Genomic DNA, 19,319 nt, shown 5'->3' with positions numbered 1-19,319 from the left:
TGGGACTACAGGTGCCTACCACCACGCTGGCTAATTTTTTGTATTTTTAGTAGAGATGGTGTTTCACCGTGTTAGCCAGGATGGTCTCGATCTCCTGACCTTGTGATCCACCCGCCTTGGCCTCCCAAAGTGTTGGGATTACAGGCGTGAGCCACTGCACCTGGCATGAAGTAGCATTTTTAATTTCCTTTGAGATCCTTTCCTTTGCGTCCACAAGTTGGCTGACTGTTTGGCATAAGAGACCTTGCTTCTGGCCTGTCTTAGCTTTTAACATACCTTCCTCACTGAACTTAATAATTTCTACCTTTTGATTTACAGTGAGATGTGTGACTCTTCCTTTCACTTGAACACTTACAAGCCATTGTAGGTTCATTCATTGGCCTAATTTCAATATTGTGTCTCAGGAAATAGGGAGGCCTGAAGTGGCGTGGCGGGTGGGAAGGGAGATTCGGGACAGAGACAGGTTGATGGAACAGCCAGAACACACACAACATTTATCCATTAAGTTGGCTGTCTTATATGGGAATGGCTTGTGGCACCTCAAGATGTTTACAATAGTCACTCGAAGATCACTGATTACATATCACCATAACAGACATAATAATAACTGAAAAGTTTTGAGACCTTGTCTCCAAAAAAAAAGGACCTTCAGTGGAGCCACAGTTCTCAATGAATGAAGGCCAAACTCCTTAGCTAGGAATTAAAATCGTTTCAAACAGTATCTATCGTTTCTCACCATGCTAGCTCCAGTTGCTTTATCTCTCATGTTTACAGTGCTTTATCCATCTAAAATACAGGCATACTTCATTTTATTGCACTTTGCCTTACTGGGCTTTGTAAATACTGCATTTTTCAAGAAATTGAAGGCTTGTGGCATCATTTTCCCAACAACATATGTTCACATATGACTGTGTATTACATTTTGGTAATTCTCTCAATGTTTCAGTATAATCTGTATCCATTTCTGTTTTCTTTCTTTTTTTTTTTGAGACGGAGTCTCGCTCTGTTGCCCAGGCTGGAATGAAGTAGCGATCTTGGCTCACTGCAACCTCTGCCTCCCAGCTTCAAGTGATTCTCCTGCCTCAGCCTCCTGAGTAGCTGGGATTGCAGGCACCCACCACCACGTCTGACTAATTTTTGTATTTTTAGTAGAGATGGGGTTTCGCCAGGCTGGTCTTGAACTCCTGACCTCAGGTGATCAGCCTGCCTCCGCCTCCCAAAGTGCTAGGATTACAGGCATGAGCTACCGTGCCTGGCCTTCTGTTTTCTTTTTATCACCTGAAACTGGGGCCTCACTCCAGACCAGTTAAGTTAGAAACTGATGGGGTGGGGCCTGAGGCACTGGTATTTGTTAAAAGTTCCCATCACCATTCTGCTGTGCACTCAGGGCTGAGAGCTGAGTTGAAAGTAGGCCCATCTGGCCACTGTCTGCTCATTAGTCCCCTTTCATTACCACTCCCTAGTCATGAATAATTATAAACATTAATAATTATTGAGTACAGTACTAGTCACCGTGTGTTTTCTACTTTAAATTTCTAATTGCAGTTTTACTAATCCTTATCCACTTGACTATCTTATGTCCCAGAGCCCTATATTTATCTGATTGATATAACTTTAAGTCAGTTAAATACACTTAAAGCACAGGGTTAAGAGGGCTTTATTTATGGACTCCCAAAAGGAGTTCAGATTGTGGAATATATTCAGCAACGTTTTTTAAAAATGATATCATATGTTTATAAAAACATTCATGCATACTTAGAGTAAAAAAGACAAAATATATATGAAAATATTTCATGATTATAGGTGATGGCATTACAGATGGTTTTTCATGTCTACAGTATAAATTTTCGATAATGAACATGTATTTCTCCTATATTTAAAAAAATCTTAAAAAGAAGATATACCCTAGACAAAATAGGGGAGTATGAATGTGTGTGTTATTAATATTTTTAGCTCCTGAGGCTGAAATATTCAGTGGGGATATTGAGAATAGTACCATACTGAGAGTGAGTTAATAGCAAGGGTTGGCATACAAAAGCTAGGATTTGGATCCTTGTTATTTTTGTTTTTGCTTATTATAGCTAAGCTAAACTTGTCTCATCTGATGGTTGGTGTTTTGTTTTGTTGAACAAGTGAGCGTCATGAGACTGTTAGTCCGTAACAGGGCAGAAGAACATGATGACATAGATAGTTTACTGTTTTTAATGCCAGTGGACTAACTTTAATATCTGTTATCGGTGCTTTCAGAAAAACTATTAAACTAGGAACAGAATGTCGACCTAGTATCTGTTCATCTTTTCACATTGGCTTGTTACCGAAGTTTAACAACTCCAGTGTGCATTTGAATTTTAATTTTAAATAAGACACAATTAAAATAAGTGGTTTAGATGAAAACTTAACAGTAGTTATCTCTGGGTTCTGTTAAATAATTTTAAGGGTATTTAAAAAGTAAAAACAAAGCACTCAGTGACTAGCAGATGTTTAGTTTCTACTCTTTTGAAATGTCAAAATAGGAGGTGGGAGAACCTATTGCCAAATAATGGGAAAACGGCATTGTGTGGTAATATTTCAGTAGGGTGTTTTCTTCTGAAATGCTGTTTTGCTAATCCTTGGGGAAATTTGGCTGTGAGCATGCAATTATTACATTTTTATCCACAGAATGGGCTAAAGTTGGCATCACATCCCTCATGGTTGCCAGAGGCAACACACTGATTTAATTTGTGCCCTGGTGGCAGACATTTTTGAATAATTTCAGTGATTTTTTTCCTGATGCTACTTTGGTTGTTTCCTTTCCAGTATCCCACTGATTGCTGCTCCCCACCCTCTCTGATTTCACCCTCCCTGAGTTCTGAGGCACTTGGTGTTGGTTGAGGAGAGTAGAATAATTGAAGGTCCAGACGATTTTCCTGAGGGAGGCCATGCGGGTGTCCCTGACACATCCTGGGGCAGTGCGGGTTGGAATGCTTTCATGGTCCAGCCGGCAGTGAATGAATGTCTGTCCTCTTAAAGACTGACAAAAACAAACACATCCTAATTAGACGTATTTGAAATTCCATGTGGAGCCTGCAAAATGGATCTTAAGAGAGCTGTGGGATTTTGAATTCTTTTGCTGTAGAATTTGAGATTCCTTGAGATCTCCCCTTCATGATTCTGTCCTGCTTTGCCTTTTGTTTTTTTGGTGTACTCACTGATGTTTAACAGGAAGGATCACCAGATGGACCTAACTCCTATTCTCCTAGGTGAAGAGTCACAGAAGCACGAGGGTAGAGCTGCCTGTTTCTCCAAGAACTGGCTGCTGCCACAGGGCAGGCCACCTCACACTAGTATGTGTTCTCTAAGGGCTTTGGGTGGGTATCCTCTTTTGAGCACGGCTTGTACAGGCACAAATCATTTTTAGGGAGCAGATGTTTGTTTTATCAGTACACCCTCTAGATAATCAGAAAGGGGAAGAAAACATGTAATTCTTGTACCCATTGTGTCTAGAAACTCACATCTTTCTTTTTTTTAAATGCAGAGTGGACACAGATATCTACCAGATATCTTCGAGAGCAGTTGGCCAAGATTTCTGACTTTTACCACATGGCCTCCAGCATGGGCGATGGTCCTGTCCCTGTGCCACCAGAGGTGGAACAAGCCATGAAGCAATGGGAATACAATGAAAAGCTAGCATTTCACATGTTCCAGGTAACCTTTCGAAGGCATGAAGAGTTGTGTGCCATGCTTTTAATAAGACAGCAGATTCCTTATAGTTTGGTGTTCTGGGGTTAAATCCTATTTTTATATGAACCAGTACATTCAAAGAAAGCAGTCTGACATTTCTCACATCGAATTGTATTCAGGCTAACACATCTGCCCTGGGATGACAGCTTGTTATATATATTGATCTCCAGCTTTCAATCATGTTAGCTCTTTTAGTGCTATTAATTACTTTGTAATTGCACTATTAAATGTAATCCTTCTAAACCTTTTATTTTGCAAAATTTGATATATTTATTCAAAAACACCTTTGTGCTGATGCCTTCTGTGGTAGCAGACCTCCTTTAGACCCAAGTTGTTCCAGAGAAAGGTCATCTTAATTCAGCTGCAGCTGAAAATACAAACAGAGCTGAGGGGAGGGGTAAGGGCATTTAGGAATGACTGAACTCTCATCCAGACAAGCTGATGTAAATAATATTGACCAGAAGAGGGCGCTTGGGCTCATAATAAGGTAGGAGAGAGGGCTTCAGTTCAAGTCTTAGCAGAGATTTTAGTACCTGTTACCTTGATTAGAGCAAGGGGACATGTGGTTTCTAAATTTTCCCTTTAGAACCTTTATTATAAATTTCAGGCTCTTCTTCTAAGAGGTCAACAGAGGAAAAAATAAGGTCTTTTTGAGAAGCAATATTGTTTTTAAGTCAGTAAAAATAAATCCTAGTTCCATTTAGAGGAGGGACTACTTTAGTGCTGCGCTGAGCTTTTATGACTTTCACTGAGCTCAGAATTTAGTCTGCATGTTGGAAAAAGTATCTCTCAGCATGCTTAATAGTTTTGGAAGACTCATATATTAGGAGTATTTAAATTAGAATTTTTTTTTTTTTAAAGAAAGCAGTTAGGTCCTAAAGGAATGAATATAATTGAAATAGTAATGTTAAATTTTAAATGTTCATTATATTTTAATTTGCCATATTCTGAAATGTGAAACAGACCCTAATTCATACACATGAAGACATATATATGCAGAAACAAGGGCATGGGTATATAAACAAAGCATCTACAGGATGGACTGTTGTTTATGAAGATTCTCTTTTTGTTTTTTTGAATCTTGAATTTACCATCTCTTATACCTTAATGGAAAATTCCATTTTGTCTTTTTTTAAAAAACATTTTAATTAATTTTTAAATTGACAAATGAAAACTATATATATATTTATTTAGAACCCACTTTATTGGTCTTAACACTTTAAATTGCACTTTTTATGTGACTTTTTAACTATTTTTGACTCTAAACATTTAAAAAATTAGAAATTAGCAAGATGTCATGTCAATGTGGCCTCACTGTAAACTTTGAAATACTACAACTGTAATTTATCAGTGTAATATTTTCACGTGAATCCTTGATAACCATTGCAGTGGAACACTGGTAATATATAACAGTTGCTAGGAACAAAGTAAGATTTCGTGTGAACTACTAAGTTTGTTACCGGAATGGCCATAAAAGTATGTGTCTTTCCCAGAAAACAGTTTTTTATTTCTTTCTTTCATTCTGTGAATCGCAATACAAAACTATAATAGGATATTAAATCTATATATGCATAGAATGTCATAAAATAATGTGTGTATCTATGGATGTGTGTATGTATATGAGGGCAAGAGACAAAAGATGTTTGTAGTGCTTATATCAAGATTAGTGGTCTCAGTAGGGGCTGTGTCACCCCTGTGGGGCATTTTTGGAAATTGTAGGCGGTATTATTGTTTTTTATTGTAGTTGTGTTGAAATGTTTATACATTATTTTATCATAAGCTTTCATTTCTGTATATTAGGTTATTGATTTTTAAGGTTGTATTTTATAGATAGGTGATAGTATCTGAAACTAATTTTGGGATAGTGAAAGAAGCTATTAAGGGGACATTGGGTCTGATGGGATTTTTACACTTTTGTTAAGATGATGGCACGAGCAGTGCATATCTTCTTTATAATTATCACTATTATCCAAGTTTCCTTCTATGAACATGAGTTCATACTCCCCCAAAATCTAGCCAGGAGCTTGACACAACACACCCTGAGGGTGTGAAAGCTTCTGAATTTTCTTTTTTTCTTGTTGGAATTAATTTTTCTCAATTCGGAGCAGATTTCTAAAATACAACAAAAAACTATACAAAACAGATGAGTTATTTGTTTTGTTTAGAATCTGGACTGTGAGCAATGAGACTATGTTTAATAACAACAAAAGCAGTAGTAAAATTAGACTTAAGAATAAGAATGACTGCTTTTTTTTTCCTTTTACATTATTAATGTAATTTTTCTTTGTCCATTTAAGGAAGGAATGCTAGAAAAACACGAATATTTGACATGGATCCTGGATGTTTTAGAAAAGATCAGACCAATGGATGATGATCTTCTTAAACTCTTGCTACCACTAATGCTGCAGGTATAGTGCATGTCCCCTTGAGGCACTTGGTTTTAAGGCAAGAAATGAGTCTGATAAGAATGATTAGGTAAGTGGGGGGAGGAAAAGGAAAAAAATCCTGTTGAAATGGAAGGAAAAAATGTCTTTGATGCTGTAACACATGAAGTAATAAAGGCTTCTAGTAAGTTTTAGCCATCATTTGTATTAAGCATGTTCATAGTTTTTATCCATGTGTCCTAATTTTTAAGTAATTTTACCCACATTGATTTCTCCCATCACTGAGCAAAGCAACCAACTTTTAAAATACTGTCTCCATATAATAACACAAATTTCTGTGAAAACAAAACAAATCATCCCTTTTGAAGATAGAGGATCTTCTATATTCTTTTGACAAGTCTTTGAGACTCTTGGGGTAGGAAACTTTTTATTTTGATGATTGGTCTAAGATGTGCTTAAATTTGATGTATCTAGATGAGATTTATTTAAAAATTCTTAGGTGATACATGTATTTGATAATTCAAGCAAGATGGAAGAATATCCAATGAACAGCAGTTCTCCCCTTTAACTCTCATACCCTCCCCACAGACTATACCATAGGTTCCTGTGTCTCTCCCCTGAGATAGTCTGCACTTGCACTGTCCATTACAATAGCCACTAGCCAGATGTGGCTACTGAGCTCTTGAAATGTGACCAGTCCAAATTGATGTGTGCTCTAAGTGTAAAATGCACACCAGATTTCAGACTTAGTATGGAAAAGTGTATAATAGTAGTACTTTTTATGTTGATTACCTGTCGAAATAACATTTGAATATATTGGGCTAAATAAAATACATGATTCTAATTTTTGCCTGTTTCTTATTTTTTTCATGGCTCCTAGAAACTTTAAAATTATACATGTGGCTCACATTCTATTTCTATTGGACAGCACTTGCTTTATACCTTTGAAGTTTTGTTTTTCTTTTTTAAATGAAAAAAAGTCTGTGTTAAAATAGTTATTTAACCAAGATTCATAAGACATGACTGAAGTCTGGTGTCCTTCTACTTCTCAGTATTCAGATGAGTTTGTTCAGTCGGCCTACCTGTCTCGTCGTCTTGCCTACTTTTGTGCCCGGCGTCTTTCCTTGCTGCTGAGCGATAGCCCCAACCTCCTTGCTGCCCACTCACCCCACATGATGATAGGACCAAACAACTCGAGTATCGGGGCCCCCAGCCCTGGCCCCCCCGGCCCTGGCATGAGCCCCGTGCAGCTGGCCTTCTCAGATTTTCTTTCCTGTGCACAGCATGGTCCCCTGGTTTATGGACTTAGTTGTATGTTGCAGGTAAGTCCTTGGCCCTTGTTATTTTATGTTAAAATTCAATGTGGGAAGTGATTGAGTTGGGAATGGCATTTTCAGTTCAGTTGATGTTTTACAACTCTAGTTTTTTCCTCACCCAAGTAATTTATTGATTGAAATTTTATGTTTTTATTTCCCTATTTTGGATCAAACTGAGAGAAGATTTGTCGCATTTGTCTAGGAGAGTGTTATTGCAGTTGTCCTTTATTAGGGTCATTAAGCAGTTCAATTAAAAATCCTTCAGGGAACCCACAGAATAAGTCAGTTGTATTATTGTTCTTCTGGAAAGACAGCTTCTCCAGCTAGCATTTTTCATCTTTCTCAGTTCACATCTTGGGTTGGTTGCCTGTCAGTGTTTCTTTGAAGTCCAAATCATGTATCAGGCTCCGTTCATCTTCCAAGCATTGTTGCTTGTGTAGTCCTTGAACAACCAGTAACATGCTGATTGCTGGGCTGATCCTCCCAGGAATATCTGGAATGAGATACAGCCCTGCCCTAGAGGAGCTCACAGCTTAGTGTTCAGTTCATATTTCTTGAGCTCTTAATGTGTTCTGCTGTATAATAAGGAGTTTCGAAACAGAGTTGGCCCTCAAGACATGGTCTCCATTCTCACAGTTTACTGTCTTTTCAGGAAAACTGGGTCATAAATGGACAGTTTCCAAATAATATGACAAGGGCTGATGGGGAGATACACAGGGTGCCAAAGCAGTTGAAAAGGGGAACCTCTAGCCCAGCCTAAAATTCTGAGGCTTTGTGAAAGAAAGTTTTTAGTTGTTCTAATGAGTTGAGAAAGATCAAGTAAAAAGAAGTAGTAAAAGTTTCCTGGCAGAGGAAACAGTATGGGAAGAGGCCCAGAGGCTGGTCACTTATCTTTTGCATAGGTGGGTATTAGTGGGACATACATTATAAACTCTGTTGAGGGTTAGGGCATAGAAGACGCCCTGTGGGCCTTATGATTGAGATGTCATCGGAAGGTTTTATGCAGCAAAGTGACACAAGTAGTTGTGTAATGTCATTAGTTGGCATTGGCCACAGTAGGAGGAGGATTGGTAGGAGGGGAGAGGTAGGAAAGCAGGAGGCTTGCAAGGCAAAGAAATCAGTTTGGAAGCGTTTCAGGGAGTTCAGCTTTGGACTATTTTGGACTGTTTTGTCCTTTATTTAGAACCTCCAAATGGATATGTTCAAGAGTTGTTACATGTCCAATTCTGCAGATTTGGGCAGACAGTTGGCCACTTGTGTGGATTTGAGTCCTTCAAGAACTTTGGCTGTTCAAAAACCCAAGAGGGAGTGAGGTTGCCTGAAGAGTTTTGTAGTGAGAGAGAGTTCGTGAATCTGAAGGACAGGAGTGCTTAAGAGTTGGGCAGAGGGGAAGTCCATGGAGGAGACCGGGAAGGTTGACCAGACTGGAGAGAGAACGGGGGAGAGTATTGTTGCCTAAAGATGATGAGAATAACCATAATGTTGTCATAATTATATTAGTATATGGATAGCATTTATTATGGTCTAGGCATTGTTCTAAGTTGTAACGTATATTATTAAGTCATTTAGTTCTTGGAACTAGCCTGTGAGATGGGAACCATTATTATTCTTATAACGTTAATAACACATAGATTACAGAGCAAGAAAGTGGCAAAGCTGGAATCCAAACCTAAGCAGTCAGGATCTAGAGTCCACACTCAACCACTATGCTAAGCTGGGGTCTGCAGAAAGTTTCAAAAAGGAATTAGTAGTGGGCAATGTCTAGAGTATTGGAGACATCTGGCAAGAAGATGGCTGAAGTTGTTTTTGACAATACAGTGTTCATTGGTGATCTTTTTAAGAGCTGTTTAATTGAATGGTGGATAAGGAGCCAAATTAAGGAATATCGAGGAGTGATGGAGAATAAGGAGAAATAGTACTAACTGTTCTTTTGCGAAACATGTTTATGAAGGGAAGAGAAGAGAATGGATAGTTGATAAAGATGGCTGCTGAATGGAGAGTTAAAAATATATATATTTTTGATGATCGGATTTGAACTTATTTGTGGGCTAAGAGCAAATAGGAGAAGGAGGAGTGTTTGATAGATCAGTGCCCTGGGTGTTAGAGGGCTTTGGAATCAAGGACACAAGGAAGGGCTCTGTCAGGAGGAGTTGAGAACTCCACATTGCCACAGACAGGAGGAAGGCAGTAGGGATGTAGCCCAGTGGAAAGAGATGTATTGGTAGGTTTCAGGGACTTGATATTCTTTGTATCTGCTATCTGGTTTCCACAAAGATGTTTCCTAGACCTCAGAGTTTAGTTTTTTTTTTTTTTTTAATTGATTGATGAATTGGTTGAGACAGGGTCTTGCTCTGTTGCCCGTGCTGGAGGGCAGTGGCCTAATCTTCAATCACTGTGGCCTGGAGCTCCTGGGCTCAAGTGATCCTCCTGCCTCAGGTAAGCAATCCTCCCCCCTCAGCCCCCTGAGTAGCTGGGACTACAGATGTGCATCACCACACCCAGCTAATTTTTAAACTTTTTGTAGAGACAGGGTTTCACTGTGTTGCCTAGGCTGGTTTCAAGCTCCTGGGCTCAAGCGATCCTTCTGCCTTGGTTTCCCAGAGTGCTGGGATTATATGTGCAAGCCACTGTACTTAATTTCACATTTTTGAAAAAAATATTGCTTTCTTTCTCTAAGCTCACGTTGTTTGCTGTTGAATGGCACAAGAGCATAATGGCTTAGATATACACTTTAAAGCTATTACAGACCTGATTTTAAGCCTCACTCTGCCACTTGGTAACTGTGACCTTGAGCTTCTGTTTCCCCATGTCTGATTGGGGAGTAATGATAGTTCTTCTTTCATTACCTCATAGGGTTAAGGTTATGATGACAGAAAGCTTCTTAGACAGTGTTCAGCATAGGGTAAGTGTAATTAGCTTAATTAAATGTGAGCTATAATGTTTAATCTGTGTTTAGGAGGCAACAGGATAACAGTGGTTCTGAGCGTGTGTGCTATTAATAAAATCAGACTTGGGTTGGTTACTAATCTGCGTGGCTCATAGTCCTCTTTGGTAAAGGTGGAGAATAATACTACCTAGATCATGGGGTTGTTGTGACATATAAGCAAGATGGTCATATAAAGTACTTCTGGGTGAGTGAAGAGTGTCTGCAAGTGTCTAGGGCAAGGGTAGGCAAACTACAGGCTGTGGATCAAATTCGGCTGACAAGATAAAAATAGGTTGTATGTTTTTAATATGTTATTAAAACAAAATGGAAGAACATGTGACAAAAACTGTAGATAACCTGGAAAGCTTGGAATGTTTACTATCAGGCTTCTCATAGAAAAAGTTTGACAATCCCTTGTCCGGGGTGACTGCCTGCCCAGCATTTATGAAGGTACTATTACATGATTATTTGATTTTGTCTTTGTTTTTAAATAATTTTTTTTAGCTTTTACAACCTTAGAAATTACATATTCTAAGTTCATCTCTTGTTTTTAATTGCATGAAAAATTGGTTTAAGTGATGCTTTTTAAGTGATGATTACTGCATTTTTATTAAGTTCCTTCAGTTTCCTGTTGGAGTATTAGCTTATGAATTATAATATTCCTTAATTTCTCAACAGCTGTACTTCCACCCTTTCAACTTAATAATTTTTAGTTTTTTCTTCTCAATTGCGAAGTTGAGAATGGGGTAAGAGACTCGTATTTTAAACTTACTAGTAGGAGACTATAATATAGTAACGACGGGGTGTCATTTTTACTGTTTAGCTATTGTTATGCTTTTCTCCTTCCTCTGAACATCCAACTTTATCTGTTTCATTTCCAGACTGTCACTCTCTGTTGCCCAAGTGCCTTGGTGTGGAATTATTCCACAAATGAAAATAAGAGCGCAAACCCAGGCTCACCCCTGGACCTGCTACAGGTGGCCCCTTCCAGCCTCCCCATGCCGGGTGGGAACACGGCTTTCAATCAGCAGGTAGACTTTATGTTTCAGTGATTCAATGGCTGTTTTCATTCTTGAGAGGCATCAGGGCACAGTGAGTCAAGCACAGGTTTTAGTATCTAGATGCTTGGGTGCTATTCCCAGTTTTGTCCGCTAACACCCTGGGTGACCTTAGAGAATTGTTTAGCCTCTTCAGAATCACTGAAGTTCTTGAAGTTTCTCCCTTTCTTTTCACCGTCTTGCTGAACAGTTCTTGCTGAAAGTTCTGCCACCCAAACTGTAATTATGGTGGTGGTTCTAATACATGACCATGACTCCTGTAGTAGTTTTGATATTTAGTAATTATTATATGCTCTTGCTAGTACTGGGTTATTTGTTTCAAAGCCTTATGTGACTTGAACAATAAGATTGTGATTAATATTTAGGATAAGATCCCTGTCTTTTACCAAGCAGTTTTCTTAATAAAACATTGCAAGTTGTTTTCACACATGAAAGAATGCCTCAAAGAGATTATTTTAGAACATTCACCTTTCCATGTGGTGTCCTAAAAAAGAAATTTCACTTGTAAAACAAATTTTGCAAGCGTTTATTTTTGTGAACATTTATTATTGAAAACTGACTTTGAATTGCCATTTGTAAATTTAAAAAATTCACTTATTGGGCCACAGGCTGCATTTCCTAAAATGCAGTCAAGATTGTAGTTCACCATAGGATACTTTACTCACATGGGGGAAAACCTGACATGATTTAGAAAGGCGCTGTGGCATTCCAAGCAGAAGTTAACTAGAAGCGATTATCTTTCAGGTTCGGGCAAGGATTTATGAAGTAGAACAACAGATAAAACAAAGAGGCCGTGCAGTGGAAGTTCGGTGGTCATTTGACAAGTGCCAAGAATCCACAGCAGGTACAGAACGCCACAGAGGAATGAGTGCTTTTGAATGTTGGACTTTATGCCGTGTTTTTGCTTCTTACAAACAATTCCACATGAATAAGGCAGCTTTTTGACAGAGCCACTTGGTGAATTTTGAGGACAATCTTCAGTTTATGCCTTTTAGATCCTGGCTATCTAGAATGTCAAGTTTGGTTTTGTTGATGATTGTTTGATAGCATATGCCAAGAATGGTAATTTAAAAAAATTTCTTTTGCCTCACATAGAATGGTGATTTTGTACTGTTTTATTCTGTTTTTGGCCTTATTAACCACTTGTTTAATTTCTGCTCGTAGGGGTGACTATTAGTCGGGTTTTGCACACGTTGGAAGTTTTGGATCGTCACTGTTTCGACCGAACTGATTCCAGCAATTCAATGGAGACACTGTATCATAAGATTTTCTGGGCAAACCAAAACAAAGATAACCAAGAGGTAGTTAATTTTTTAAAATTATTTTTGCCTTTTGTTTTCGTAGTGCATTTTCTTCTTTCTCATTCAGGAAACTCTGGCGAAACCTTTTCTATGAAGTGTAGTATCTTATGAAGACATACACACTTTGAAATCATTCTATTGTTGTACTAAGATTACCCACGATTATTAAAATGAAATGTCGGGCTTGTCTACCTAGGAATATTGATATATTGACTGGCAAGATTTTTCTTGGCCCTTTTATCATCACTCTCCAATTTTAGTTTTAGAAGAATATCCTTCGTTTAGTGACGGGACTTAATATAGTGGGTTGGCTTTAACTTGGGGGAATGTATGTTAACGTTTAGCACAGCAGAGGGCAGTGCATGAATACTTTTGGTCATGATCTTTCAAAAATCCTTAGACAATGTGTTAGGGTTCTATAGGGAAATAGAACCAATAGAAAAAAAGTGTGTGTTATGTGTGTATATATATATGTATACATACATGTTTATATCTACCTAGAGAGAGAAAGGGGGAGAAAAGAGAAGGGTATTTATTTTAAGGAATTGGCTCACATGATTATGGGGCTGGCAAATTTGAGATATTCAGGTCTGGCTGGAGACTCAAGGAAGAACTGATGTGGCAGTCTTGAGTCCGAAGGCAGTCTGGAGGCAGAATTCTTTCTTCCTCTGGGGACCTCAGCAATTACATATTTCTCAGAACTCCTCTATTTTTTTCATTTGTATTACTTAAATGTTGACTGAGGATTAGAAGATTCATTTTTTGTTAAAGTGCAAATAAATGACAAACCTAAATTAAAAATTAGTTGATTTAAATACTCAGAGAGGATTGTCTTATCTGTCTTGTTTCTTCCCAGAATTAGATCTCATCTTCTTTTTTTTGAGACGGAGTCTCGCTCTGTCACCCAGGCTGGAGTGCAGTGGCGCAATCTCAGCTCACTATACCCAGCTGATTTTTTGTGTTTTTACTAGAGATGGGGTTTCACCATGTTGGCCAGGCCGATCTTGAACTCCTGACCTCCTGATTCGCCCACCTCAGCCTCCCAAAGTGCTGGGATTACAGACCTGAGCCACTGCGCCCGTCTGGGACCTCAGTCTTTTAAGGCTCTTTATGGACTAGATTAGGCTCACACACATTATAGAACATAATCTGCTTTACTCAAAGTCTACTGATTTAAATCTTAGTCACATCTTAAAAAAATCTTTTTAGCAACAACTAGACTGGTGTTTGACCAAACAACTGGATACAATAGCCTAGCCAAGTTAATATCTAAAATTAATAATCACAGACAATTTTTATCTTATACATTTCTAGCAATAGATTGTTTCATGAATGAATTGCCCCAAAACTAGGATATTCATTTTTTTTTTTTCCTCAACCTTGTTTGGGGAGAAATAAAAAGTTTGTCTTCTTTTCACAATGAAAACTCCAGCTTGTGCTAGGCACCAGGACTGCAGATGTAAGTTTTAAGACACCTTCAATACCTTAGTTAACTGATGGCAAGCATCTTTGATATTTCAGCTAGCTTTTGGGAATGCATATGTGGAAAGAAAAGATGTTTCCTTCTCTTACCTTTATGTGAGCCTGATACATATTCCAGATTATTATTCTTTTTGGAATAATTTTTGATTGATCACCCTGCTTCTCAAAGATATGGTTCAAGACTAATGGTGCCAGCTGGGATCATTCAGAACATTGAGAGCAAGGGACCGATTGAGTGTGCTTTTTAAATTCATCGTGAGTCTCAGTAGCAATGCCTCTATACTTCAGTGGAGCATGCTGATATAATCCTCTGCTTTCTGGGGCAAGTTAGCCTGCTACGTGCTCTTTTTGGGTGGAAACCGCAAAGTGTATTTTTAGTAAAGACTTTCTTAGATAAAAGGCTTCATGAATACCAGGATTTTTAATATATATAAGTGAGTTATCTGGAAGGAAAGTAGGGATACCCAAAATTCAGGGGGATCTTGGATTGTTTAGCTTCTTGCACCAAGTGTTGAGTAAAAGCTACATTGTTTCCTGGTGAGGGTTTTACCAAGATTATCAAAACCACCTTACTTTTGTGGTTAGCCTGACTATATAGCATCAGAGTGTATACACTGACTAACTTCAGGATTATTGCCTCATTCACTTGCAGACACTTAAGTAACTCACAGCACTTTCAAGAAAAAAATAAGGGTTTTTGTTTGTTTCTTTTTTTCAAAAAAATTCAAGGGCAGAAATTATGTTGCAGTCTTTCTGAATGAAATCACACACAGGCATCTACAGAGTGGGTGCTTGCGGTGAGCCATTAGGGTTCAAGAAGATTATTAGAACTTCAGATTATAATTTTCAAAAGTCTCTTTTGTCTCAGGTAATGAATGTAATTATTATGATAGTATAGGTATAGAAGTTATAAATAAGTGTGTGTTGAAAGTTTTTACTAAAAAAAGCTCTTTGAGCTGAGAAGGTATGTGGGAAATGTTTGGAGATCACCGCCAGAAGCTTCCCCTACCTGAGTGGCTTCTCCCAGGATGCAGGGAGGTGCATGCCACTAGAGGGCGACATGTGTTCAGGGCTGAGAGTCCTGGAGGCTCTAGGCAGGGCCATCAGTGTTGCCCCATTTAGCAGTAATTATTTTGAATGTTGACTCAACTTCAGAAAGACTTGATGTGAGCAAGTGGTTCCTTTGTGGTTACAATACTGTTTTATGAGTAAGACACAAACTACATTTTAAACCTGTAATTCAGATTGGTCACCTTGTCTTAATAGTCTGGCAAAAAGGATAACAAAATAGATAGTTCCTTCTGTAATACTTAACATTAAATTATTATTACTATTTTTCCAAGACAGTCTCAGTCTGTTGCCCAGGCTAGAGTGCAGTGGTACTATCTTGGCTCACTGCAACCTCTGCCTCTAAGGTTCAAACAATTTTTATGCCTCAGCCTCCCCAGCCTCCCCAGTAGCTGGGATTATAGGTACATACTACTCTGCCCAGATAATTTTTGTATTTGTAGCCAGGCTGGTCTCGGACTCCTAGCCTCAAGTGATCCATCTGCCTCAGGCTCTGAAAGTGCTGGGATTGCAGGTATGAGCCAGCGTGCCTGGACTAAATTAATTTTTAAGATATGTCTTTGGTATCTGTATTGTGGTATATGCATCAAGGTATATATGTATATGTAATCAAGTTTTATCTCTATTTACTCTTTAACAGGGGTTACTGTTTTCTTTTTCTTTTTTTTTTTTTGAGACGGAGTCTCTCTGTCTCCCAGGCTGGAGTCCAGTGGCGTGATCTTGGTTTACTGCAACCTCCACCTCCCAGGTTCAGGCAATTCTCCTGCCTCAGCCTTCCGAGTAGCTGGAATTACAGGTGCCTACCGTCATGCCCGGTTAATATTTTTGTATTTTTAGTAGAGATGGGGTTTCACCATGTTGGCCAGACTGGTCTCTAACTCTTGGCCTCAAGTGATCCACCCACCTTGGCCTCCCAAAGTGCTGGGATTATAGGCGTGAGCCACGGTGCCCAGCCTTGTTTTTTTGACTGCACAGTCACTTTGTGTATTTCTGGAATTCATGCATGTGCTGCAGCACCATGTTAACTGATGAGCTGGTGATCTTGAGTAAGTTACTCAAGGCTTTGTGCAATAGTGCCCTCCCTGGATAAGTAGGCATAGAGTACTTGCCCTTTTTTTCTCTAAGGAAACACGAAAACTTTGAGAATTATAAGACACTACACAAATATGTTTCAAAAATTGTTAACAATAATATAGCAATTATTAGTATTATACTGGAAGAACTAATGTGATTATGCTGTTCTCTGATAAGGAGTTGCGTGTGATTAGGATTCAGAAATCGGTCTTACTTCTTTAAAATATACTTCCCCTTTTTTGTTTTCATAATTCATTCAGGATTTACATAACATGATAGATAAAACATGATCAACTTCCGTAGTTGCAATAGGTTGGAGGTTTGCTGTTACTAGAAGTCGTGTCTAGGTAGGCCTAGACCCCGGGTTGCATAGCCTGCTTCCTCACGTCTGTTTGGAAAACCTGAATTTAATGCTCTTCTATTCCTTAATTCCCTTTTTTCTGGAACTGTGACAGGGAAATGCAGTCCCCTCTACTTCCTTGTGGGAGGGGAGAACTTTTGTCCAAATGGGAGAAGTTTGTGTGTGTAATCAGTTTCAGTATTGGTGAAAGCCTGTTGAAAACTGCAATGCATGGGATGAAGGCATTGGAGGCCCGGGCAGAAGGCATTTGAGGCCTGGGCCCTGCCTTGTGGTTGTACTGTGGTCATGATAATGGGAGTAGGAGCTGATGCTGTACGCATGTTGGGGTGTGCCAGGCTGTGTGGTGTCCTTCACTGATTCCGCATGAAATGCACTGTTTCTTTTTTTCATTTTCTTTTTCTTTCTTTTTTTTTTTGAGATGGAGTCTTGCTCTGTCACCCAGGCTGGAGTTCAGTGGCGTGATCTCGGCTCACTGCAACCTCTGCCTCCTGAGTTCAAGCCATTCTCTGCCTCAACCTCCCAAGTAGCTGGGATTAACAGGCGTCCACCACCACGCCCGGCTAATTTTTGTATTTTTAGTAGAGATGGGGTTTCACCATGTTGGCCAGGCTGGTCTTGAACTCCTGATCTTGTGATCCACCCGCCTCAGCCTTCCAAAGTGTTGGGATTATAGGCATGAGCCACCGCACCCGGCCTGGAATGCGCTTTCTTTACTCTCCCTCCCTGTTGCCCTTTGCCCCCCATTTCCTTGGCCACTGTTTCTGTGTCTGGGCTTTTGCATACAGTGGCAAGGGAGGTGAAAATAAAAATCTCAAAAACCTGAGTGTTTCCTTATTCTAGATCTGTGCTGCTTGGTTTTTCATTCAGAGTAGTGCGAGATATAAAGATGGTAATACTGAGGGCAGGGCTTATGTCCCACAGTGGCCAGGCAGGTAGTGGGAATGAGTCGGGACGCCATGTATAGGGCAGCCTCGAGGTGGTGGGGGTTGAGGTGTCTGGGAAGTGAGCAGAGCCTGTCTGAAGAGGGAAGCCTCTCAAATTCTTAGATTCTACTTGGGATCCACTGTTGCCTGATCATCCGACATTTCAAGAGAAGCTGGATGTCAGGATCTGCATGTAAACTTTCCTGATCTTAAAATACTGTGCAGCAAGGCATTGTGTCTGTTGGCCATGTTCACTCAGATGCTTGTCACTTTCCAGTTCCTGGTACGTGTCCTCTACAGCATGTACTCACTTATTTGCTTGTTTAGTGTTTCATAGCCATTTCTAGTCTGGGTAATGGAGGTGGCAAATCCTGACATCCACACAAAGGAGTCGTTATGTGGATGGTGGGACCCCTGGTTTCCACATGCTCACTGAGCCTGTCACTTGTGACCTCACCTCTGAGCAGCTGGAGGAGGAGTTGCCTTCTTTGCTTTTTAGAGGCCTCAGACCACTTCCTTCCTCTTGGCGTCTCTCTGTTTAGGATGAATGTGAGGACGGAGGCAGCTGCATCTTTGGGGTGCCTCGAGGACATGGATAGAAGGGAAGGTCTAAAGGTGGCAGAAAGTGCTTGCTGCCTTTTCACTTCTGTCTTTGGGGGCCCCAGGAAGCCGACTTTCTCCTGAGTAATGAAAAGATGGAACCAGCTGCACTGGACAGAATGCTGCTGCGGCAATATGTGTGTTTCCTCCTTCCCTGCTGCTAAAACCATGCACCCCAGACTGGGAAACTTACATATTTATTGTTTGGATTTGTTTTATGCTTAGACTATTCATGCAGAATTCTTTGAAAGGTTGTGATGAGTTCATAGTGATATTTTGAATGGCAAAGGCCCTAAGTTTAGAAAATGTACTTTCCTCACCTGTGGCACAGAGTGTCCCAGGCCCAGCCAGGTTTGTATCAGTGCAGCTGGTGAACTCTGCCTCACCACCATGATCCAGAGGACAAAAGCTCACTTTCTGTCAGTGCTGTGCTTGTTCCACATTTGGCTTCCTGCAAGCCTTTCCCTGGGGTCTGTGTTTCTTCTTCTCCTCACCTTATGCACATTATCAGCCCCAGGTACCATGCATGGGGCCCAGGAGATGCTCAGTAGCATTTATTGAATTTAGTTTTTAGACCTCATTAAAAAGCTACTCGGGCAGTGAACTGGAAGGGGAAGCACCTCTGTAAGATTTGACTTGGAAAGGTAGGGATAAATACGGTCATGGAATCTGTATATGTCAGTCTTACGAATGCTTAGATTCAGATGTAAGAGAGTACGTGCAGGTAGAGGTAGGGGTATGGCTGACAGGGGAGCTCTCTGCTGTGAAATCAGCAGGCTAGTGTATTTCTTTAGGGACACTCTGGACAATTCACTTATTTTTGATGAGTCTCAGTTTCCTCATTTTGTAAAATGGGCGTGCTATTTCCTGATGATGTGAAAATGACATGAAATAATGTTTGAGTGATAAACCATTCAAATATTTATAGTCCCCAGCATGTAAATGGGTACTTAATAAACACTAGCTGCTATTATTACCAACTGATGTTTATAGAGTTAGTTAAAAACTCTGCAGAATTGGAAGGAATATGATCAGAGACTCATAGTGGACCCCTTGGGGCTACTGTGGGCACACACAGATAGCCATCACGCAGTCTACTAATCATA

At 39.7% G+C, this 19,319-nt stretch overlaps 1 protein-coding gene across 6 annotated transcripts in view; it reads left to right on the top strand.

Moving 5' to 3' along the window:
* Positions 1 to 19,319, top strand: part of MED12L (mediator complex subunit 12L) — a 341,749-nt gene that overhangs the window by 65,628 nt on the left and 256,802 nt on the right. For all 6 annotated transcript variants that reach the window (XM_073023510.1, XM_073023514.1, XM_073023511.1 and 3 more), the window contains exons 6-11: positions 3,515 to 3,684; positions 6,018 to 6,128; positions 7,157 to 7,426; positions 11,228 to 11,377; positions 12,149 to 12,248; positions 12,569 to 12,705. In XM_073023510.1, coding sequence (XP_072879611.1) covers positions 3,515 to 3,684; positions 6,018 to 6,128; positions 7,157 to 7,426; positions 11,228 to 11,377; positions 12,149 to 12,248; positions 12,569 to 12,705 — 938 coding nt within the window. The remainder of the gene's footprint in view (positions 1 to 3,514; positions 3,685 to 6,017; positions 6,129 to 7,156; positions 7,427 to 11,227; positions 11,378 to 12,148; positions 12,249 to 12,568; positions 12,706 to 19,319) is intronic.

Source organism: Chlorocebus sabaeus, chromosome 15 (assembly GCF_047675955.1).
Source record: "Chlorocebus sabaeus isolate Y175 chromosome 15, mChlSab1.0.hap1, whole genome shotgun sequence".
In the NCBI taxonomy this organism is placed as follows: Eukaryota; Metazoa; Chordata; class Mammalia; order Primates; family Cercopithecidae; genus Chlorocebus; species Chlorocebus sabaeus.
The sequence above is the reverse complement of the archived record's forward strand: the minus strand, read 5'-3'. Positions and strand labels throughout refer to the sequence as shown.